Raw genomic sequence first — 26,272 nt, forward strand, 5'->3', positions numbered from 1 at the left:
AAGAAGTGAGCTGCTATTTTCTTTCTTATATGAAATAAATAGCTACTGAAAGAAACCAAGGACCCAAAGACAATAATTACTTTTTTAAAACTTTTAGGTTCTCTACACAATGTATACATTTCAAAAGAAGACTTCTTTTATGAATAAGAAAATTACTTGAATAACCCATAAAGAATTATTCCAGTGAAAAGAATTAACCTAACCTCTTAAGCTCATGGCCACAATGATCAAACTGTAAATTTAGTTATCTGCCTGAGTCAAAGAAAACAGCTGACTCAAAAGTGACTTAAGGATTGCCTCAGAGTGATACAGCTTGGCCAAAAATGAATCAAGATTTGCTTTGTATTAAAAAAAAGTAACTGAAATATACACTTCTACTTAGCTTATTTTTAGTTAAGATTACCGCAAATATTTGAAAGCAACGTGTGCTAGTTTATACTTTCTTCGTCATTTTTCTTTTTGGATAAATTCAGCTTAAAAAATTATAAAAATCAGTGTTAATAATAATCACAGTGTAAGTAAATGAAACACGGAAAACAAATGTTTAGAGAACATACCAGGATTGTGGATACGATCCAAAAGCTTCACAGAGCGTGCACTAACAACGCCCCCAACATGCACGAGGAATCCAGGAGGAAATGCCGTCAGGGTGAAAAATGGAAATTCCTAGTAGAAAGAATGGGGGAAAAATATGCCTGACCATGTGTGAAGTACAAATGAGTGCCTGTTAAAAAGGTTGTCATAAAGAAATGAATTCTACCCGTTAACAAAAGACTACCAATTATACATTACAGATGATTTGTAATGAAAAGCTTCCTTGGATGTTGAGTTCCCAATCCATTTTCCCACATGTATTACGTTACACAGAATCTGAACACCTTTTTTATCACTTTTAAATGAGGAAAAACACAACATTCTCAGAGTTTCAATTTGAGCTATCTGAACACACTCTTCCTTCCTCTTAATCGCCTATTGTGATCCAACTTGGCAATGAGATGGGGAATCTGCCTGAACCACAATCCACATCTACTTCTTCACGGGGGAGACTCTGCCTCAGACACCTACTAGCCTGTTCCAAGCTACTGGTAGACTCTGAAGTCCTGGGGCAGGAGGTCTAAAACAAGGTGGGACTGAGGGAGGAGGAAGGAGAGGATGAGCAGAGCAGGTTAACAGCTACATAGAAAGGTGAAGAGAAGAGCCAATGTCAAGTTCAAGTAAGCAGAGAATTACTGTGTGGGCTTATTTCCTCTACCAACAAGGGGGCAGCAGGAAAAAAAATCTAAATATATAAATGCACATTAAGAAAGGGGAGAGGTTTGTAGATGACAGCAAGGGAGGCAATCAAATTCTACAAGTTCCTCCAGGATTTATTCCCCTCTCTCGAGGACATCAAATTTGTCAACTTAGAAATGAAGAGATGCAGGCAAGAAAGAAATGGTAAAGCAGAGAAAGAAAATTTATTGAAACAGCACCCAAAAGAAAGGAGAGTTCCTAAGGCCGCTCATATGATAAAAACTGGATGCAAGAAAGGAAAACAATATCTGACCTGTCTGGCTGCAAGATTAACATAGCTCACTTAACCACAAATCACTTACCAGTAGCCTCAGCTATTCAGAACATAACTGAGAACTGGAAATTAAGCAAAACAGGGCTCTCAACAGTCAAAAGAACTGTTACAGTTGCAAGGACTAAACTTCATGTATTTCATTCCTAAGAGATCCCCACAGACTATATTCATACAATGATATATGGTAATTACAAGTGTATAACATTACAAATGTATTCTAAAATCTACTGGTATCTTTTTTTCTGGACCACAGCAGATTAAATGCAGCAAATAAAAGTTGGGAGTAAAGAGATACAGAATACTGCGAGAAGCAAGCACATTAACCACAGCAAGATTACTGACTGGCTGCTTAAAGCATGGAGATATGAACTGACCAAAGCATAATTCACACAGCAAAGCAACTTGGAGTCATTGAGCACAGAGGCAAACAGTCCTCTACACCCCAATAACCCATGAGGTATAGTATTAAAATATATATACATGTGTGGGTGTGTGCACACACACTCTCATATTTAGAAATTCATTAAAATTTAAAAGTAATCTTTAACAAGCAAGAAAAACCTATGCTATGTAAAAAGGAGTAAAAAAACAGTGGAAGTGGACAGGTTTGACCCAGTTGACAGGTAGAGCAAAAGGAAGAAAAGGCAGACGAAGGGAAGGGAATTTTACTTAAAATGGTGAGTCAAAACAGCCCCTTATTTCCACCTAAATTTTTTACATATAAATTTTAAATGAGAAATGTACAGATAAGCTCATACTATTGGAAACATGAGTCTTTTGTTCAGTTTCTAAGTTGTGTCCTTGAGATCCTTAAGATTTGTTTTCAATTTAAGAATACAGAAGTTATAAAATCTCCTCAAACTACTGTGGTAAAGTCCAAAAAGCATGTTACACTTTATCTTTATACTTAACATTTTAAATATTTTGGATAACAGACAGTGAAAATGCAAATTTTGGAAGCTAAATGGAATGTAATACTTCCACCTAAACTTGAGAAATAAGTAAATTCCATGCTGGAAATCTGCATATAAGATTTTAGATAAGACAGAAAAAGAAAGTGAACCTAAATGATTTCTCTATTTGGGAGTTCTGACTCTTCTCCCCAAACTTCAGAAAATGGGAGAACAGGATAGGGGAAGCATCACTCCAGAAGTAGGAGGGGACCAGCTGACCTAAAGGTGAAGGATGTCCTGCCAACTTAGACTCTGTCCTAACTGTCCCCAGTTCATCCAGGCAGCACACTTCCCCAGTTTAACACAAAACTTAACCTAGAGGGACTTGTCTGGAAGTTCAGTGCTTAGGACTCGCATTTTCACTGCAGGGGGCGTGAGTTCCACCCACGGTTAGGCTAGGATCCCACATGCCACAGGGCATGGCCAAAAACAAACCAACAAACTTAACCTAGAATTAAAATGGCATTGTTATTCAACCCAAACTATGATCGGCAAACAACACTTTCAGAAGAGCTACCGCCAGTATCTCAACTGAGGGTTACATAGCTGTCCTCCCACCGGTATCACCAGTAACCATTATGGCACTTCCAATGTGCCAGTCCTTTGCACAGTACCTTAAAACTAGGCTTCACAGACGTTACCATACTGAGATGCATGTCCTATCAAATCCATGGTTCAGGTGAAACACTGAAATGAAGAGGGCCTATACTCTCTGAGCCACAAAAATGATTTTAATCTCTAGTCTATCACTACACCTGATGAATCTATAGGTTCTCCTCCACTGAAAAGGACAGCTTTGTTAAGGTCCGCCCAAGCACACCCTGCCTTCAGTGTCCAGATGGGAATGCCAGGGACCACATTTTCTCTGGAAAGCCCTTATTTTGCCCTGTGCAGCCTAGATAAGACTTCATACACTGATGCTTTGACATAAGCCAAGCGCATGCAGCATAAATCATTTAATAGCATGTGCTCAGAGGAAGGCTAGTTGAAAATTCTGAGAACAAATGGAATTTTTTAAAAGATTTAAATAGGATTTTTCTCAGAAGATATTCAGTCAATTTCATTTTTTGAAATCAGAGATGTTTTTTATTATCCCAAGACACCATAGTAAACTTTCTAGATACAAAACTCCCCACCAGGTTCCTACAATGATTTATCATATAATTTTATCCCTACTTCAAAAAAGATCATAATTTACCAAAGAATCTGCTTTTAGTCTAAGTTTCCCAAAGTGGGTTCCTAATAGGCATTTTAAACGGAAAGACTTCTTGGGAAATACTAAGCTAAACTACATCAATTAGGATTCTTTATTGAAGAAAAATATACATTCCAGAATCTAAAAAGTAACTTCATTTTTCTGGCAAGTTAAAAAAGAATCATATTGGAAAAATAAATCTATTTGCCTCACAGCAAATACTTCACAGACAGAACCTTAATCTAAACTTTTACCTCCCAATAATCTGATACCAATTACCAAGATCTTGTCAACTTATTTTTTAATGCTTTTGTGACAGAGGAAGAAAAAAGCACTTTTATTTTTGATAACTGTTACTTGAGTAACTCAAAGTAAAAGATGATGGACAAATACAGTTCCTCTTTTCCACAAGAAACAAAAAGCTATATAATTTATTAAGGGTAGCAAGGGGCAGAAGTGAATATTTTTAAAATGAATATATAAAATGATAAATAGGTATGTTCAACTTGACCTAGTGTTCAACTTGGCAGAGTTAAAGCATAAGTGACCACATACAGGGAGAATTCTCCATTATTTCTGCACAAATTTTTCCCATACTGATACTGATGGCAGTCACAGGTAAATGGGGAAACCAAGCATGACAATGCTTTTTCTACCTATTATGTACACAGGGTGTAGAAGGAGGCTCACAAATACAACTCACTGCCACTGCAAGGTTGATAAGGTAAATCTATTGCCAACTGAGGTTTACAGAGTGGTAAATGAAAACTCTAGTCCTCCACATCTCTGCTGCTAGTGCCTCAAGGATTATCTAGTAATGTATGTCCAATGTGTTAATGTGCCCAAAAGTTTAAGGATATTTGAAAGCATATTTGAAGACATAAGTTTTATCCAAACTAAATCCAAAGCACTTTCATTGATCAGTATTTCTTTTGTCTTTTAAAACTAGGTGCTTCTTAAAGCTCTTAGTACATACAGGAGAGTCATGGACTCAACACACAGGCAAAGTCTCACTATATCAAATGTCAAGACAAGTCAAGTTTTTCTGTTCATGTGAATTCTGGAATGGTAATTAGACTACAGAAAATATTCCTAGCCTAAGGGACTCCAGAAAACGTAACACTGGGAGGGGGCAGGCGATAAGAGTTCTCTGGCCTAAAAACTAAGTGACACTCACTAACTCTGATCCTCTTCCCCATGGTGTTAGTCTTTTTATATTTGGTTTCAATGTATAGTTTGAATGTTTAGGTGAGCTATCTGATGGCAGTCGTTGGCATGATATGCCTGCCGATGTGACAGTAGTAGCTGAAAGGCAAAGAACTAGGTACCACCCAAGTCCTACCAATGTCCCAAGTTGAGTTCAGCTCTGTTTTCTCCAGACTTTTATAACTGATTTTTTTAACTGTACACACAGATACTTTCAGCACAGGGAAAGAAAATCTAAAAAAATTACCTGTTGTATTGTTTATAATAATAGGATCTGAAAAACACTTGTCAAAAGCCAACTTCTAGCAAATAAATACCTTTGTTTTATAAAAGCATCCTTTTACAGATATTTGCTATGTTTCAGCTTTTTTTTTTTTTACTGCTCGTATAAAATGGAACATGTAAAAGAAAAATTCTGTAAATGCCTGTAACTTCCAAATCAGACATAATGAAAGCTATGGAACTGTGTCTTAAAATAACTGACATGACATATAAAATCATGCACTGTATTAGTTAGGGGGAAAAAAAAAAACATGAGCCTCATAGTGCCATTAAATTAAAACAAAAAACAAACAACTTTGCATTATGAAAAGAAAAAAAGCTGGCAACATTTGTTAAAAGCTTAAATAAAACTTAAATGATCAAGATTAAAACTAGAAAAGCTACCAATACATGAAATAGGCTCTCACACATGTTCAGAAACATACCCGCCTTCTACAGAACCTATGAGGCGATCCTCCCTTAGCAATGAAGTTTATACAAAAAAATAAAGAGAGAAAATCATCCAAAAACTTTAGCTCTTCATGCAACATATTTAATTAAATAAATTTACAGTACTTAAAAGAGATGTAGTCACATACTGAACAATCATAATATCTATGTTAATATGTAAAAATATGGAATCTGCATTTCTTAATCCCAAAGAGACTGGCCACTGATAAAAATTATCTCAGCAAATATATGTTAATATACTAAAGAATTATTTTTAATACAACACCAATAAACTTTTTTCTAGAAAATTATCCACTATTTCCTTTTATATATTAAACTCTAATGTAAAATTAGAAATGATTTCATTATCCAATGGTTATTTCCAAACAGACTATTTCTAATATAATTTTGGGAGATAAGACAAAAATAGTTATAGAATTATTCAAAATTAAAAGTAATCATTTATAAGCAAATTACTGTGATACCTTTTGGATTGAAATTACAATATTAATCAAAACTAGTATATGAAAACAAGTTGTAAGTGCATAGAAGCATGAGAATAAAATCATATTAACAGTGTAAGAAGAAAGAATATTGAGTGAACCTTACCCTCTGTTCCAATGCTGATTGAGTCTGTTGTCTTAAAAGAGCTTTAAAGGGCCCCCCTTCTTTTCCAGCACTACCACTTCCCATTCCTACAGAACATCAGTATGTAAATAACGACCAAAAACAACTAGAGACATAGAAAGTTTAATTGCATTTATCTTCATAAATATCATGAACAAAATCTGTTAAAAACAAAAATCTAAACATCTGAAGTATTTGTGATGGCAACTAAGCACATACTCTTTTTTATTCATAAGGTTTTCTTTAGAAGCAAGATGTCAAAATTTTGATCAGTGAGTGTGGACTTAATTTATTCTAAAAATGAATTTTAAAATTACATTAAGGTGATGAACTTTTTAATGTAATATTCAATTCTAAAAGTTGAATCTTCTAATAAAAAAATCAATGCAATATCAATTATTTATACCCTGCTAACAAGTGAAGAGTACTAAAAGAAATAAGAGAAACATTAAATGTTTATTTCAAAGTAAATATATATATAGAGAGAAAGCACTAATTGAGCTTAAAATATTCCAAAATTCTCTAAAGAGCATGAATTTTAGGCAATTTTGAAATAGAGTCACATCTATTTTCTGATAATTATGCATTCATAAACATAATATTCATTACAAAATAGCATTAATATTCATTACAAAATAGCATTAATATTCATATCATACAACTCATTTACAAAAACTGATATAAAGTTTTTAAAAACTAAAAATTGAAAACATATAATAGACACATCACAAATGTACATGGTTATGGATGGAAGAATTACATTTCCCAAGCTCTTAGATGTATTTATTTTTAAGGCATAAGTTTAAATGTCTTTCCTTCTTTTGTTCTTTTGATAATACTAATAGACCAACTATGGTCAAAGAATTACAGAAAGCAGGGGGCAGGTGAGAAGCCAGTGCTCTACAAACTAATAATTTAGTCCCACCTTTTAAACCTGAAGATACATGCAAGCATATTTACTGCAATGACTTAAGAAAGGAACTAATTTACTTTTATATTTTTAGCTGTTCTTGGATAAGGAAACAAAGTTAGCATGTGTATAGTCCCATTTTGTTCTTTAAAAATTAAAGAAATGTATTTTTCTTGCAGTAACCTAAACATAATTTTTAGAGACTATACAATACTAAACACAGAAACAAAACTAAGATCTTCATATGAAGCGTATTGAAAGTTATAAAATAAAATGTAATTTGGTAGAGATAAATGAAATATCAGAAAATAGAGCAGAATAACTTGAAAATTAATGCAATGGACAGGAAAAAAATGGATAATGGAAGAATATCACCAAAATGAGACTTAAACTGATTCAAACAGAATAATTTACTAATGTAACCATATGGTTTAGCAACATGATGGCATAGGTCCAATGTGAATGGAGTTGGTGTGAAGGGAAAGAAAGTAAAAGCATCTAAAACAGAAATTCTAGTAATGAGAACCTAGTAATTACTGGAAATATGCAGCTCTAAGCACTTAGACATATAATTTTTAATACATAAGATTATTTAGCAGAATATTCATAATTATCCATCAAGTAATCCTCAATCGTGTTCTCATGGTAATTTTAACCACTTAACTCTGTCTGCCAATAAGAAAAATAAGAAATACATTGTGTCAAATACTAAATACTTCTGTATAGTATGAAATAATTAATTTTTTTCAACGATGATTTCGAATAAAGGGATTAAAAAGCTGACATAATATGATCCTACCAGAAGCAGCCAGGAACAGCTCTTCACTGAAAGAAACACTTTTCCTCAGAACTGGGCTGACAAGGCTAGAAGGATGAGGGGGAAGGCTAGATTCCGAGAGGAGGAGACAGGACTTTTTAAGATGAAGGGACCCACAAGGGAGAGAGGGGGAGCTGGGACACAGGTAAATCCTAGGCCCCTGTGGGTAAGGTGCTGTGGAGGAAAGTAGCAGAGAAAAGATGCAGATTCAGAAGATGACCAGAAAATGCAGGATAAGGAAAGCAATGGTGAAGCAAAACGTAACAGTAAAAATGAACTGTAAAATGCATACACAAATTACAGTAAGCATATGAAGTCATTAGCAAGATCATCTGTTCAACATAATATAAATAAAGGCATAGTCTAAAACTTAACAAAACCTTTACAAACTCTGCACTTAAATCGGTTAACAGGATTTTATGCCATTCTGATTACTTTTAGCTGACTCCTTAAAAACATTTAAATTACTTGCCATCTTTTTGCTTAAGACTGTGTAAAGTTAAAATGGATCACATTTTTTTAAGCCAGAAATTTGTTGTCTCAAATACAAAAACTTTTTTTCAAGAGGTAAGAGTATAGTTCTTCCAATGTTACTAACTAAAACACGTCTGACTTATGAGTATTTTAATTGAATTTAAAAAAAATCAAACACCTGCTACCACATTAAGCAGATAGCCATCATTAAGTTTAAATAAATAAAATATTAACTTCCTTCCATCCTGCTTCAGGATGTATGTGAATGCTTTTTTTTTCCTCTAAAATTTTAAATACTCCAATCTCATCATAGCACTGTTTGCATTTACAAAGATTTGAGTACGCGAGAGTCAAAGGAATATGCTCTGAATCACAAAAAACATACATGGCAAAAAGCCTGATCAAAAAAAAGTAAAAATTAGCTTGAGTCAGATGTCACATTAGTATCTTAACACTAGCATTCTAAAATTCCACTTCTCCTAGTTGAATACTTGAAAAAAAAGAAAATAAAATCTGGTAAAATGTCAAAAAATAAAAATCTACAGAAATAAACGTGAAATTTTTTTAAAACAAGACTCATCTGAAGGTGGATGACAGCTTTAACTACAAACAGAAAAACAACTTTCTCAGTCTAAGTTCTATTAACTTTATTCTACTCTGTTTTTGTTTCCCAATGTACATATAATTAATCAATCATGAGTAACCAATCTATCATGAAATACATGCTGACCTACAGCTCTAGAAATTTCAGAACATTCATAATTTTGGCACTTTCAATCTCCATGAAAAATAGGAATACTTCCTAGTGGCTCAGACGATAAGGAATCTGCCTGCAATGCAGGAGACCCGGGTTCAATCCCTGGGTCAGGAAGATCCCCTGGACAAAGGAATGGCAACCCACTCCAGTATTCCTGCCTGGAGAATTCCATGAACAGAGGAGCATGGCAGGCTATAGCCCATGAGGTTGCAGAGAGGCAGACAGGACTGAGCAATTAACACTTTTACTTTTTCAGAAGTATTAAGGATCCATGATAAGGACAAGCACCTAAAAACTGTTAATATCCTATAAAAATGCAACTGAGATAGTGAATAATTACAGGCAAAACAAAGTAATTTACTTAGAGGCAGCTTATATAGAAATACATGAGAACAATACTTTTTTTTGTAAATGAATTTTTAAAAACCAAAAATTTGGGAGCATGAAAATACAAAAAAGTTTTCATTGATAATACAATTGATTGCCTAGTAGAAAGCTAAGGGAACAGAAGTCTGGTTTGGTTAATTTATTACTTGACAATCTTCATTAGATTTGGTTTTCTTGGTGAATTAAAAAGAAACAGAAAGACAAAGGAAAATACTTTAAAAAATGTGTCTGTAGCACAGCAAAAAAAAAGATAAGGAATACTGAAAAGTGGCTTGGAATACAAAAATGAACAAGCAGTGGACAAAGTCTCAAAAATTTAAGAAAACTTACTCATCAAATGCTATGCTACATGCTTATTGTTTTGATATTATGAATTTCAAAGCCAGGATCTTATTCTTTACTTAAAAACAAAATTTAAAAATACCAAAAACAAAACACCCCCACCTCCCTACAGTTTCAATGATTCAGTTTTTATGACACCAATATGGTTAAGATGTCACATTCCATAGCATCCATTACTATCAAATATCACATTATTTCATTATTTTGTTGTTGTTCATAGCTATACATGTAAAAATAAAGTAATGCTTTTCAAAGAATTAGGTATTAATAATTATCTTCTTTACATTTTGTGACTACATTTATAAAAAATAATATTGTGTCTGGTGGTGGTGGTTTAGTCACTAAACTGTGTCCAACTCTTGTGACCCTATGAACTGTAGTCTGCCAGGTGCCTGCCTCCACCCATGGTATTTCCCAGGCAAGAATACTAGAGTCTGTTATTATTTCCTTCTCCAGGTATTATGACTACAGGCTTTTTAAAAACACCCTATCTTTACTTTGAAAGTAGCACTGGTTCTAGAATTAGATTTCTTCTCATTATTTTCATAAAATCTGGGGTCATGTTCTAAATTTCTTGTCTAACATAAAAATAAAGTTATTAAAGATTACAAATTAAAAATAACACATGAACTAGGCAAAATGTTTTCCTCAATCTGTCAAGGAAACTCCCAAACATGCTATTTGCAAAAACTGCAAACTATTAACTTTTAAATGTTTCATTTATCTTTTATTTTTCTTAAGAATATTAATTTGATGATTTAAATAAGCTAATTTTATTTTAAGGCCTAAGAAACTAATCTGATTCATTAATCAGTTTTATCATAAAACATATTCACAAAACTGAGAGATCAGCAAAATACAAATAGGAGAGGGAAAAATTATACATTTCATACACTAAGAAATATGCAAGAATAAGTAAAGCGTAAATGCTATTTTCTAACCTAGAGAATACAACTAGCAAAACCAAACATTTTAAATAATAAGCTAACAAATATATATACTCCAGTATAACAATATCAGCTATTTTTAAGATTATTTTCATAATAAAATCTTAGAATTAAATTTCAAAATAGAAACAATGAATTCAAAAATGTTTATACTACATGAGGAACTGGATTGCAAGCTACTAGTGTTACTTTCTATTCAAATGCTTTGAGATGTTATTCCTTTTAACTGGAGCATGAAATGAAAAATGTCTACATGCAAAAATAAATCCTGGACTTCATATCTAAACTATAATTAAATCAATAAAATGTCATGCTTTGAAGAAAATAACTTCTGAACTATACAAAGTTTTCACATTTTAATTGTAATCACTGAAAATGATCAGTATTTCCATTATCTTTTAACTTAAATGCCAAAAACAGGAAGAAAGGCTTGGATGGAAAGCTAATAAGGAACAAAAAACAAATTTGGAAAATAAAAGAAAAAAAGAAAAGGTGAGTGGAAGTGCCTTACCAGTTTTGGGTGTCAAACTCAAATCTGTGTCAGAAGAAGAGGACTGTCGACTGTAGGACTTGGAAGGTGAAAAGGAATAAGTTTGGTTTTTCAGAGGGGTTGAGGGTCCTGATGAGTGAGTATTGGGATTGGGATCTTCATTGAAGGGAATCCTGCCAGAAGAAGGTGGAGAAATATTAAGCAATCATGTGCCGAAGGACCTGACAGAGGCAGCATGATCCAAACACCAGGGAAGGATTGGGGCAGGGCCAGCAGTCACTTCTTAAGTGTGGAGCTGGGTCTGAGGCCAAAGGCATCCAACTGCTGTTTAACCATTCACCACTCTCCAGATAAGTAATTATCTGCATTGAAACAGTTAATAAGCCAAGGGAAAAAGCAAAAAAGCATGAAATGGCAGACTCAAGGGGTAAAAAAACATTAAAAGAAGAAATAAACAAAAAGGATCAATACATGATTAAAAATATTTTCAAACAATGCTTTTTTAAGTTACAAAATAAAAAATGGTGACTGCAAACGGTGTGTGTAAATATTCACAATAATTTTTATATTTGCACACACGGATATCTTGGGGAAAAAAAACATGTTTCCTTATCCTATAGCATCAAGAGTGCCACAGCTAAAAACACAGCAGAGTGGAAAATGAATTTAGCTACACAGAGACATTGCATTTTATGCACAAGAGTCGCTTACCTGTTTTCCAACAGCTCTCTTCCACAGAATGAAACAGACCCTACTGTGACAGGCTTTGTACATAAAGAAAATAAGCAAATTGGAAGCTTTGGCAGCTATTTTATTTTGATTCCAATTATCTATTTTATTTCTAATGCAGAAATAACGGCAAAAATACATACTGGAGGATTCTCCTCAAATTCACAGTATCTATACGTATGTGTATATATATATGTGTACATATATACACACACACACAAGATAGGGTTCTTAGAGGATCTATGGAAGAGACTTTGGAAGCTGGAAGAACATTTTCACTTCCATGTAGTTAGAGCCTCTGCGGCGGCTAAATACAGGATTCTTCACTGCCGCTGGACTAGGAGTGAGAAAAGCAGGAAGCAAAGACTAGTGGGGCCTGCCTACACTACCTGCCTGCCTGCCCTCTGCAGCCACTCTGCCCGTGGCCTGCTTCCCCAGCTCTGGAGTCTGAGCAGTCTCGTACCAGTATAGATGAGAGTGGGAACAGACACAGAGAAGTTCTGAGTAAGTCGTGAGCCAGTAGCAGTGTGAATTGGGCTGTTGTGAGTCGAGCGGCATCCATGGCTTGGAGGATGAACCAGCGGAGACCTGAGGGAGTTTGTGGTCAAAGTGGAAGAAAAGAAAACAATACATACAACAGATAGCAAAGTTATGTTAAAATAGTTTCAAACGAGCTTTAGTTAGGGGAGAGGATTATTTTTTTAATCCCTAGCATGCACAAAACAAGTTGAGATAAAAAAAGAAGAGCTAGATATTAATTTGTTAGGAATCAGATTAATAAATTATGACTGTGAATAAGAAAAACAGCAAGCAGAACTGTCAGTGGAATTAAATAAGAAAAAGACTATAATTTGGATTTTCAGTTACTTTAAAATGTGTTATTATTTTGATCACCACTGAGCTTACTGAACAGTATTTCAGGAAGAAAATACCCATAAAAATGAAAAGTCAAATATGAAGTTCTTACATGGCCTTTGAAACCGAGATATGAATAATTGCTAATATAATTAATTATATTTTACTATAAAGAAAGTTTAACAACAGAACTGTTTCTTTCTAGAATATCAAGACTGGGGTACATAAGAATATGAAAAATGACAGCATAAAGATAAATGAGTGAATCAAATGTATAGATATATGTATATCCAATCATCCCTATTTCTGCACACCAAATATCTACCTTAAAACCAGGTTACAATGGGAACAAAACAAAGCAAAGAACACTGCTTTTAAAAAAATAAAAACATTAATTAAACAATATAAATGACTCTTCTGTAACTTTCAAACAGATAATATTATTTAAAACTTAAACAGAATTTATTTCAACTACATTCTGAATTGAAACTTTGTAGGATATCAACTAATATCTTGCAATAGATCACATCTATGTACATGTAAAGATACATATTTAGACCAGATACACAGATATACATTCATCTATAACATTTAAAATTTTCACAAAGAAATTTAGCTGAAAGAGCACAGTTTCAATGGATGCCCAAAAAGAAAAAAAAAAAGCATATTATGTAATTAAGAATCCTGGACTTCATATAATCAATTATTTCGCTGTGCAATTCCTTCCCTAATGTACAATAGAGAGAAACAAGTAAGTGACTATAGTCTGAAAAGCTCTCATGCTCCCATTTTTTAGAATTCAAATTAAAAGTAGTTCAAGAGCCCAACTTTTCCTGGTTTTTCTTCCTTTTCCATTGCCCAGTGAACATTCCCAACAGTCACAATTTGCCAAGATTCAAACATGAGTTCTCATTAACTGGCAACAGGGGTCCTTTACAGACCATCTACTTTCTGAAAATATCACTGCTTTTACTATAGGACAACTGTTTCTGCTTTTGTTTCTAACTTAAATTTTTAAGTGTTTAATGAATAAAAATCAAATATCTCACGGGTGACCAATTTCTATACAAGCAACTGAGTGAGGTTTCATTTTCGTTTTTTCTTTCTCTGTTCAAGAGACTAATGGAGTTAAAAAGTCTAAGAATCAGCACCATACAGAGGAGAAACTATAACTAAAAGCTCCTAAAAAGTACTTTTTTAAAAAAAGTAGGGAATTGATAAATCATATTTAAATGTACTTTCTACCATTAAGATAGTTCAACTAGGAAGCACCAAAGAGATTTATACTCTGTAATACACCACACATCTAAAATGAAACAAACTGATGGAATAGAACACATGGTTAATAAAAGCAAAATAAAACGAACATTGTTAAATGTTCAAATCATGACATCAAATTAAAATCCAAGCACAGCGGAGGGAGCATCACCTTAATGTATTCTTGGAGCCCTAATTCTTATTGGTCTTATATGAAAGGTTGCCTTACAAGAATACGCTAGTGGTATTTCTTAACATTAAATCCATTCAGACAAGAACATAATCCAAACTACCTTTATCAAATTCCTGTCTAGAATCAACAAAGTTAAAATTAAATAGCAAAGTAATACAATCAGATGACTCATAAAACAATTTTAAACTAGCACCCAAACTAATTCTTTATCAAAAAGACAAAGAAGCTGGTTGAAAGTTTTTTTTTTTAAATAACATGACTTAAGTAATAAGATGCCATCAGAAAATCCTAATGAAGCCACTTAAATTCATCATGGTGTGAATATCTGAAAATTTAAGGCAAATGGCTGCAACAAAATTAGAAAAAGGGAAAACTTACACAAGCTCAAGTTTACTATTAACAGAACTCTCCCTGAACGCAGGCAAAATGTATTTCCCTACTATCCATATACCATTTTAAGATAACAACAGGTACTGCAGCTTTCTTTCCACTAAGTAATTTAGTAAAAAGAGGAAAACTTCAGACATCACAGTTGCAAAGGCCAGGCCCCTTCAGGCAGTACAGATAAAGCAGGAGGGTGGCGGAAGGAGGGACCCAGGTTTTCAAGTAAATTTGCTATGGAAAGAGAAAAAAATCTCAATCCCCCAAAAGGTTATACCTGCCATCTGACTTTATCTATAGCATACAGTAGTTCATACCTTTTTAAAGACATGTTTTAAATGGAATACAAAGCAAATTCACTCAACTTATTTAAAACAATTACACTTATCAATACTTCTAAATAAAATTATCAATACTTCTAAATAAAATTAGGTAGCATACACTGTGCTCCCTCTTGTGATTAAAATTTAATTCTAATAACTAAAGGTCAGCAGAAAGAAATAATTAAAAAGAGTAAGTTGAGACAGAGAAAAATTTCACCTTTATAAAGACTGTTTGAAAAAACATTGTGATTGCTTTCTAGGCAACCTCTCTTTACTGCTGAATTAGGAAACATGTTAGGTTTTTTGACTACAGAACCCTGACTCCCTGATGATGAAAGTCAGAGGTCAGCACATTACACAGTACAGACCAAATTCATCTTGCCATTCATTTTTCAAAAATAAGTAAGGTTTATTGGAACAAAAGACACACCCATTCATTTGCAAAGTATTGTTGGCTGCTTTCATGCAACAACAGCAAAGTTGAGTCTTTGCTATTCCCATTCTGGTCATTTACCAAAAAAAGTGTTTTGACCTGTGATCTACAAGAATCTCTAGAGCAATGGTTCTCAGTGGAAATACTATCAGCATTTTTAGTACAGAACAAGTCTTTGTTGTTGTATAGAGTTGTCCCTTGCTCTGCAGAACAGGCAGCATTTCTGGTCCCTAATAGAATCATCCACCTTACCCCAAACATTACAAGAGAAAATTTTCATTTCAAGTATTCCTTTTTGATAGCACCACCACCATGTTGAGAATCTCTGCCTTAAGCACAAATGATGACACATAAGCCAAATCAAGCCAACAGAAATGTGTTGTTGGATCAGATGGAGTTTTTTAAAAAAATGTGAGACTCTTAACTTCCTTTAGGTCAAAACCAGCAAATTTCTTTTTTTTTTTTTTTTTGGTAAACAAAGATAAAAACTATATGTCCAGTACATGAAATATTTACTATCTGGTCTTTTACAGAAAAAGTCTGCCAACATCTGCTCTATGCAGTCCCAGTATTCACCATTTAATTATACCCAATTATTTTATTTCTATAAATTGCTTGACCTCTATAGACACTGAAGTTTAAGACCCCTGAACAGGTCAGTCTTCCCTGCTTTCTATACTATGTTGCTAATAATATGCATAATTGGATTATGAGGTATGGGGTAGTAAGCACTTCCCATACAACAAGTAAAATTCCCCACAATGCATAAACGCTCATTTTATGCTTTAGGTACACAGTGCCTAAAGATGTAGAACAAGTTTAAATATACATTACTTAATATGAATTTCACAAGACAGTATAAAAAATACTAGGAAGATCTAAGTTTCAAATTCTGATAGTCATCTCTGATAAGTAAAATTGCCACAGGAAAAAATGCATTTTGAACAACTCTACTAAAATGTTTCAAATCAAATGAAAATATGTACGCAAAAGATAAAAAGCTCTGTAAGAACAATTCATCACTTCATACTTACTCCTTCATCTCCTTGGACGGGGAGCTGCAGGCGGGAAGGGACGCTGTGGGGCCGCTTAGCTTATCCAGCGTGCACGCTGTCCCTATGGCTCGCACCACCAACCCGGACTCGCCTTCCAGATCAAAACACTGTAAGTACCCGACAACCGCATTTCCTCTCATCTCAAGGACTTTTAAGCCAATCTTCCTCTGCAGTTCGCCTACAAAAAGGGAAAAAATTCAGCCAGCTTTTTATCTGTATGTTTCAAAATACAAAGCTGGGTATGGTGGTGATTCGAAAGAGTCCAGAAAAATCACAGATTTTGAGAACTTGAAGGGAATCTAGAAGATTACCTGATACCTACTCCTATAGTCAAGGAGGTAAGATATTATTAGCTACATTTTACAGACGTGCTAAGTAAGGTTCACTCATTCATGCATCCATTTACTAAATAATTTCTAGCTGTATACTGTGTGCCTGGCATTCTTTTCTTCTGTGCTAGAGATACAGAGTGGAACAAGAAAGATAAAGCCCTAAAACTAGTGGCATTTACATACTGGGGGAGAAACAGATAAAAAACAAGTAAACAAGTATTACATATAATATAAATAAAATACATAGAATATACAGCACATAATATACTTTAATATATTATAAATATAATAAATTATAGATGATTTCTTAATATGTAGACTAAATATAATAAAACACATTAAATTAATATATTAACAGTAACATTAAATATAACATGCACATGCATATGCATTCAAAATTAAATATTTGTAAATATTTAAAATTTTATCAATTATAACATATTAAAAATTTATAAAGATTAAGTACATGTTAATATACTTAATAATATATTAATAACTACAAATATATCTATATTTCTATTTAAATATGCAAATTTATTATAAACACATTTGCTTTTATTAAATACGAATATAAGATATGTATTATCTGATACATACGAGAGAATGAATGTATGTGCGTATGTGTGTGCACATGCACATGCATACAAATACAAACTTTAGATGGAAATAAGTTCTTCAAAGGAAAATAAAGTAATGGGTGTAAGGGTGGCAGGGGAATAGGGGCTAAAAGGAGGTATTATCAGAGAAGGACTATGAAAAGACATTTAAACAAAAAGCCTAGGGGTTTTCCTGGTGGCTCGGCAGTAAAGAATCTGCCCACAATACAGGAAAAATGATCTATTACGCAGGAGACCTGGGTTCAATCCCTGGGTTGGAAGATTCCCTGGAGGAGGGCATGGCAACCCACTCCAGTGTTCTTGCCAGGATAATGCCACGGACAGAGGAGTCTGGTGGGCTGCAGTCCATGGGCTCGCAAAGAGTCAGACACGACTGAGGCGACTGAGCAGGCAGGCAAACAAAAAGCCTCAGAGAGATCACCTAAGCTCTGACTACAAATAAACACTCAAAGGAGGAAAACTACTTCCTACTATTCCACTTCATAAGCACAAGTTCCTTTGACCACCTAGATAAAAAGGAACCGTAAGCTTCTGATTCAGATTTCTTCCTGTTATAAGTCAACAATGCACATGTGTTTAGCAGAAAGGGGCCAAGGGTAGGGAAACAGTCAGTTACAATTCATAGCCTTCACTGTAGTTTTAGTAACATGTCAAAAGGAAGTGAAGAATTTTGGAGGATTAAGTCAATAAGTCATGAAGTTATTATTATTATTTTTCAAATACCTGACATTAAAGAAATGAGCCTCTGTCTGGCCTCATTTGATGCCCTTGGCGTGCGAATTCGATCAATCCATTGATACTCTGGGTCTTCATTGACCACAAGTTCTTCTACAAATCCATGAATTATTACAGCTCTATAGCACTTTGGAATAGATGTTGCTGTTAAAGAAAATTATTTATTATGTTCTGTTTACCACAAAGTTAAATTCAACCCTTTAAAAATGTACAACTAGTTCTTACCTTGTGGATACATACTACAAGAACATCTTTTATTGTGATAACCTCAGTGGAATCATAATAATACTTCCAATCAAACAGTCTTCTATTGCTTCTAATGATTATTCTTAGAAACAATCATTTTCTTTCATGAGGCTTCTCACCTTTCTCATATAAGCATAGTAGATACAAACTATTTTTATAATATACAAAACAGCTACACACCATCTTAAATAGTATTCAATACAAAATATGAAAAAGTCAAAATTAAACTGAGCTAAGTAGGTGTTATACAAAAAATCAGAAAGCAGATAATGAATGTCAAAAACCTCTAATTACTGGAAGTCCTTTTAAGAAGTTCTGAACACCTCATAATGCAGACTCAAAAATCAAACCATTACCTTTCTGACTTAATCTGAGAAGTCCTACAGGTTTGTAGTTCCTAATAATCCATGACTCCATGGCCAACTGGTTCAGTAGTCATCTCACTACTCAACAGACTCATTCAAAACTGAGAACAACAAAGCTCACTGGATTTATCAAAAAGGGGAGAATTCGAGAATTCATACTTTCTCAACCAATAAAAAAAATTCTATTAATATCAACATCTGGGAAACAAATCTGATGTGTGGCGTATTTACACTTAATTCATATGGGCTGTTCAAAATCAGAAAATACTGATACGGAGCCATTTGTGGTGGAGTCATTAGTTTCAAGCCATTCATGTACCTTGAAACTAACTCAACTATTTAGGCGTTTTCAACCCTGTTAGTTCAGGCTGGCTATGAACTGCCCAGAACTACTTAACTGCAACCCCATATTTCATGGCATTTGCAGGGCTCCATATCTGTAGATGCTTATGTTGTTCTGGATAGTACCACGGTACTCTGCTCCTATCTTTCAGCATCCTATACCAGCATAAAATGCCACTCCATTTTTCTTTTTTGTGACAGTTATTCAAAGCTTAATTATAGTCGGATCTTTCACTCATTTGACAAAAATAACTTGTTCTAATTTATGAAAAAATGTAATAGGCAATAAAATATTAATTTTTATAAAATAAGACAAATATGTGAAAATTATTTTAAGATTTTGTTTACTGGTACAAGAGTAAAACTTAAACTAGATGAGTAGCTTGCAATCTTCTCTATAAGTTAGTGTCCAATAATTATGCTTTTTAAATAATTCTGCATTTTAAAGCCATGTGAGACTTCTGTGAGATATACATGTCCATCCACCACAAATGGTTCCACGTCTATATTGTCTGATTTTGAACAACCCATTTGAATTAGGTCTGAATATTCCACACATGTAGCCTCAACAAATATGTTTCCCAAATGTAGATATTAATGGGATTTGTCTTCATTGATTGAGAAAGTGCAACAAGTTCTCTCCACTCGCGTTGTCTCTGACCACTGACTACCTGCTGACATCAAGGTAGTGTAGGCTATGTTCAAATATAGTGTATCAGCTGTTTTATATTACACATGGGCTCACACCTAGTTTAAGAATGCACTCATTTTCTTTCAACATGTAGCCTTGATGAACTGTGGGCTCATTCTCTATATATCAGTTTGGGTTTATTCCCTTAATTATTACGTTTTGAGTTAAGACTGTACCAAATGCTAGCACACTTTGCATTCCTGTAACTAATTTCTCTAAGGCTAAATTAATTTGTTGCACTGCAGGAAAAAAACTTTTCACCTTTATCTTCAATCTTGTTTCCAGTCATTCTTAGATATTTCTTATGTAGTGTTTTACCAATCAATTCTCCACCTCAAACCCAATATCACTAAACATAAGGTTTAAGTAAATTTTCTCTCATTAACATATGGATTCTTCTTTAAAAATTCTGAAAAAGAGTCAAAAATCTTCACCTGTTACTCTTTCTAATGGTGTTAAGTGACTGTAACCAGCAGTAATTAATGTGATTCCTTCTAATCATGCTCTGTGGGCCTGGGCGGAGGCTGGCATAGAGACTAGAGAAGTCAGAGAATGGTGGAACAGCCAAAGGCAGCCTCCCTGTGGGCCCCTGTGACATCGTCATGACAACCACACGCACAGAAATGCCCCACTGGATTTTTCTGGAAAAAACTTTCTATGAACTTGTGAAAAATTGGCTATCATCTACTTTAAAATCAGATCTAAGTTTCCAGAGCTACAGCAATTAGTTCTGAAAAACTAGCAATTTTCTCTTTGACATTAAGACCGAAGTATGATAGGTTTTCTGTTAGCCTTCTGAGATATTAATTTGATTTCTAATATTTAACATATTTATTAATATTTTCATATTTATTCATATAAATGTGTAAGTTAACAAAATTTTCTCATATTTATTAATAAATTTATTAAATGTCCTGTCAAATGAGTAGTAAAATATATTTACTTACTGCAAAAGAATTTGACTCCACATGATGACTGCCTGAATCGATTTAAATCATTGAAGAGGTCTACTTTGACAACTACATTGATTTCCCCACGGATACCTGTAATTTCAAAAGGAAAATCAAGTTTCCTCCTTTAGAAAATAAAGTATAATTAAATAATCAGCAAATAAATGCCAATTAATGATTTTAAAATAATGTATCAATCATAATAGCAATGCTAATCTTGTTTCCTAATTATTTTTATTCTACAGATGCTCTATTTAAGTAAATACTATTCCCAACTTATTTTACCATTTTAAATATCAGTAAAAATACAGAATATGAATAATGTCACAATACACACAAATCTCATCAAACATCTTACCTTCTTATAATAAACTACTATCAATGGAATTGCCAGGTCAAAAATGTAAAATAGGCAGAAAAGTGCAAGACTGTAGGCAGAAGCATCTGCCAGTTTGAGTCCACCTGCCCTTTTAAAGAGATTACATTATTTTTAGGTTAGTGGTTCTCAACTTTTTGACCACTGGGCCCCTCTAATCTCAAAAATTATTGAGGATCTCAAAGAGTCTTTGTCTAGGTGGGGCAAAACCTATTTTCAATATTTACCATGTTACAAATTTAAACTGAGAATTCAGAAAAATATTTACCTATTACTTCATTTAAACTAACAGGAAATCCATTTATGTCAAAATAAATATTTTTGTAAAAATAACTATATTTTGAAAAACAAAAAAATGTTTAATGATAAGAGTGGCATTACATTTTTTCGAACCTCTATAGTGTGTAACTTAATGAAATACTTAGATTCTCATTTCTGCTCTGCATTCAGCGTGTGGTAACATGATATTATCATAAGACCTCTAGAAAGCTCCATTGTAACTTCGTAAGAAAGTAAGGCTAAAAATGGCAAATGGCATACATATAAAGTGTCATGCTGAAAACAATTTTCATCTCATTTCTCGGGGCCTGTGAAAGTATCTCAGGGACACACAGATGTCCCCAGACCAGACTTTGAGAACTTTAGGTAACAAAAAGCCTTTGAACACTTTTCTTCCTTTCAAGAATTTTTAAGCAGAAAAGTTTCAAAATAATTCATTTTAAAGTATGCTTTAGAAACAGAGTACTAACATTAGATGATTTTCAAATGATGTATTTGCTTACTGTATTGCACAAACGCAGCAAGCATTATTCCAAATTACGGTCAGAAAAGTTACAATTCTACCAACAATACATACTACCACATGTCTATTAAAACAAAAGCCATATTTTAAAAAAACCAAGTTTAGCACAGAAGTCTTTAAGATAAATTAAAAGATTGTGAGGACTTCCCTAGTGGTCCAGTGATTAAGTACAGGTCTGCCAATGCAGGGGACACGGGTTCAAATCCCTGGCCCAGGAAGATCCCATATGACACCCGGGGCAAGTCCGTGCACAACTGCTGGGCCTGAGCTCTGGAACCCGTGAGCCACAACTACTGAAGCCCGGGCACCTGGAGCCCATGCTCCACAACAACAGAGTAGCCCTTGCTCACCTCAGCTAGAGAAAAGCCCACGCAGCAACAAAGACCCAGCATGACCAAAAATAATTTTGAAGAATTAATTTTTTAAAAAAGGTTGTGACTTAATTTCTTAAGATGTACTGCTTACCGTGAATGGTATCATAAATTGGAAACCATCCCGAGATGACAGTTGCAGCCTCACTGTACAGTAAAGGATCAATGTCAATGTACACTTTACCAATGGCATCATTTGCACTGTACGTATCATGGTCAAGAACTGTGATCTGGAGAGGTTCATCTTGTAAATCTTCATCATCCACCTAAAAAAGGATACTTTAAAAGTTAAGTCTTATAATAAAAATATCATAAAAATCTTCATTACCATAAACGTATGCATAATGTAGAAGATTACTTATCTCTGGGAAAAAAAATCTTACAGATTTATCTCTAAGTAAAGGTAGAGAGACTTGTCATCAGAGAAATGCAAAAGAAAACCAATGAGATACCACCTCACATTTACATTCTTTGTATTAAAATGGTCATCAAGTCTGGTGAAATCTATCTCCAAAATTTAAATATCTTCCTCTGGTGGTTAAAATATGAGACAGTTCAAAGTAAAAGAATGCAAATGAGCCTTAGCCATAAGAAATCAAACTCACCTCATTCATAATAAAAATGCACATTAAAATTATATTGTGAAAACCACTTCAGACCTACTAGGATGACTGACATTTTTAAAATAAATATTGACAAGAATATGGAAAAACTGAAACTCTCAAGACATGCTGGTGGGAATGCAAAATGGTGCAACCACTGTGGAAAAGTTTGGCAGTTCCTTAAAAAGCTAAACACGGAAATTACCATAAGCCACTCTACTTCTAGGTATATACCCAAAAGAACTGAAAACAAAGATTCAAATAGATCCTTGTATGCCGGTGTTCACCAGTGTGGCATTAGTCACAACAGCCAAAAGGCAGAAACAAATCCAAGTGTCCAAAAACAGATGAAGAGAATAAACAAAATATGGTATGTTCATAAGATAGAATATCATTCAGCCATAAAAAGAAATTTGGATACACAGTGCACAACACAGATGAACCCTGAAAACATCATGTTAAGTGAAAAAAGCCACACACAAGAGGACAAATACTTATGATTCCACTCATATGAAATATTTACAAAGGCAAATTCAGAGACAGAAAGTAGATGAGAGGTTATAAGCGGTAGGGGAGAGGAGGGCATAGGGAGTTGGTGCTGAATGAGTAGTTTCTCTGAAGTGACCATAAAGTTTTGGAAATAGTGGTGATGCTTGCATATCACTGTATGCAGGTAAATGCAATTAATGTTGTGTTGTACACTTAAAAATGGTTAAAGTGGTGATATTTATGATATATTTTTACAAAATTCAAAAACTTTTAATCTGTACACAGTTCTTAAGTGATTTTTGGTATATGCTAAAATCCAGAGGAAAATTATTACATAATAATATAATATCTTTTTAATCTGGGCTCTCCTATTCATACACCATTTTTCTAAACTGTAACATAATTTTTTTGAAAATTCAATATTCTTAGGGCTTCCCAGCTGGTACTAGTGGTAAAGAATATGCCTGCCAATGCAGGAGATGCAGGTTTGATCCCTGGGTTGAGAAGATGCCCTGGAAGATGAACCCATTCCAGTATTCTTGTCTGGAGAATCCCATGGGCAGAGGCTAATGGGGCCGAAAAGAGACACAATCGAGAGACTGAGCACACACATAGGAAATATTTTCCTGGTGCAGAAAAACTACAATACATGAAATAAAATGTAGTCCAATCATTCCTGGGGAGGGGAATGGGTCATCTCAAAAATACACACATAAAAAATGCTGACATTTAAAAACTTACCTCAAATTTAAACCACTCTGAGTTCCACTGCGGGTTGAGGGACTTGAGACACACATCTGTTTTAAAGGTGGTATTACCAAATTTCACCTAAAAACAAACGAGAAACAATTCAAATATAAAGATCAAAAATGTGAATAAAAATAAAATTTAACGTCAGCTAAGCAATGGGAAGATTAACCATGCAGGGGGAAAAGACAACTATCCCTGAGACGAAAGGGGAGAAAACAGGACAGGTCCAGCTAAGTTGTTAGATGATACCTGGGAACAGGGAACAAGGGCTCGCCCACTGTTCTGTTTGACTAGCTCTATCGATCCCCGATCCCCGGGTCAGGAAGATCCCCTGGAGGAGGGCTTGGCAACCCACTCCAGTATTCTTGCCTGGAGAATCCCCAAGGACAGAGGAGCCTGGCGGGATACAGGCCATGGGGTCGCACAGAGTCGGACACAGCTGAGCGATGAAGCACAGCACGGCACGGAGAGATTAAAATCAGACCATGATGTCAGTGTGAGGGCTTCCCTGGAGGCTCAGTCTGTAAAGAATCCACCTGCAATGCAGGAGACCCAAGTTCAATCCCGAGTCGGTAAGATCCCATGGAGACGGAAATGGCAACCCACTCTACTATTCTTGCCTGGAAAATCCCACGGACAGAGGAGCCTGGTGGGCTATAGTCCATGAGGTCACAAGTGTGGGACAAGACTTAGTGGCTAATCCACCACCAAGTCCGTATGGAGGAAGTACCCAACACAGCCTTCACTAAACAGGAGCTTAAACAAAAGAGGAAAGTCTTAAGGGTGGAGGACCAGCAAAACAAAAGTAGAAGGTAAAAAGGACAACTGTCTTACCAGCTCATCAAGGGAATCCAGAACTACAGCCTATTATTACAAGAACTTAGTAACATATACTCCTCTATTTTCTTACTTCCTCATATTTGTTATTTTAAAAAATCTTTACTTGTGTATACACAGTGATCAACAATAAACCATGGTCATTAAGGGTTTTATGTTCCTACGTTCGGGGACAATAAAAGGGGCTGGATGGGGAGTCTATCGGGTTTCACAGTCAGTCTTGGCGGGCACTAAATCAAAAAGAAAAAGTAAGAAGGAAATGAAGATGGAAAGCAGGCTAAATCCCCGGGACGCTTCTAACAAAGAATGGAGATTGTGAAACCTCAGACTGGACTTGAGAAGCGGTCAGGAGGCTTAAGAGCAAAACAGATAAGAAACTACTTCCTAGATTGTCTCATCTTTCCTAAATTTGATCTTGCCAAGCTCTTTCCCAATTCTATCAGTTTTCACTAGTATGTATCACCCACCCTCAAAATTCACTAAAGGTTTATCCCAATACCCAGTAAAGAATTTTGCACATTGTAGATACTTAGGAAATGCTGGTTCAGTCAGATCACCCATGAAATCTTTCCTTCCTGACTCACAATCCTACTTTTAGTATTATAATACTGGCAGATATTAATGTTTAATCAGTCCAGAAAATATTCTAAAAGCAAAATACCCAAAACTATAGTCATTATCTTCTGTACATTTTATCGCACAATTTGAATTATCAGGGATGATACCCACCATTTTGTACCTAGGCAGTTGCGTCAGAGGGTAGAAAAAGTTTAAGAAATCACACAAAAATAGTTAAGTTTTTGCATGGTGTGTGTGCTTAGCTGCTCACTCGTGTCTTACTCTTTGTGATCCCATGAACTGTAGGCAGCCAGGCTCCACTGTTCATGGAATTTTCCAGGCAAGAATACTGAAGTGGGTTGCCATTTCCTACTCCATCAAGCATGGTAAGGACTATAATAAATAAGAAACTGAGAAAAAGGATTTGCCAAATATGTCACAAACAGCTAGTTTCCTTGATTTCTAACAAGTTCCTACAAAGCAGTAAGAAAAAGATCAATAAACCAACTGAAAATCAGAAATTCAAAGAAATGGAAATGCAGATGTCTTTTTAATATATCAAAAGATGAAAACAAACTAAACCAACATGTTGACTACTTA

General features: G+C 34.5%; 1 protein-coding gene across 17 annotated transcripts in view; it reads right to left on the reverse strand.

The window, feature by feature from the left end:
* Positions 1 to 26,272, reverse strand: part of C2CD5 (C2 calcium dependent domain containing 5) — an 87,166-nt gene that overhangs the window by 51,268 nt on the left and 9,626 nt on the right. For 7 of the 17 annotated variants that reach the window (XM_043440121.1, XM_043440129.1, XM_043440124.1 and 4 more), the window contains exons 3-12: positions 24,269 to 24,355; positions 22,531 to 22,702; positions 20,885 to 20,980; positions 18,282 to 18,437; positions 16,589 to 16,787; positions 11,405 to 11,556; positions 7,969 to 8,160; positions 6,242 to 6,327; positions 5,629 to 5,661; positions 558 to 666 (exon numbers count right to left, since the gene is read on the reverse strand). In XM_043440121.1, the coding sequence (XP_043296056.1) occupies positions 558 to 666; positions 5,629 to 5,661; positions 6,242 to 6,327; positions 7,969 to 8,160; positions 11,405 to 11,556; positions 16,589 to 16,787; positions 18,282 to 18,437; positions 20,885 to 20,980; positions 22,531 to 22,702; positions 24,269 to 24,355 (1,282 nt within the window). Of the gene's footprint in view, positions 1 to 557; positions 667 to 5,628; positions 5,662 to 6,241; positions 6,328 to 7,968; positions 8,161 to 11,404; positions 11,557 to 12,575; positions 12,980 to 16,588; positions 16,788 to 18,281; positions 18,438 to 20,884; positions 20,981 to 22,530; positions 22,703 to 24,268; positions 24,356 to 26,272 lie in introns of those variants that run through there. The other 10 variants (XM_043440133.1, XM_043440132.1, XM_043440131.1 and 7 more) reach the window with 5 other exon arrangements.

Source organism: Cervus canadensis, chromosome 21, assembly GCF_019320065.1.
Source record: "Cervus canadensis isolate Bull #8, Minnesota chromosome 21, ASM1932006v1, whole genome shotgun sequence".
NCBI classification, from domain to species: Eukaryota; Metazoa; Chordata; class Mammalia; order Artiodactyla; family Cervidae; genus Cervus; species Cervus canadensis.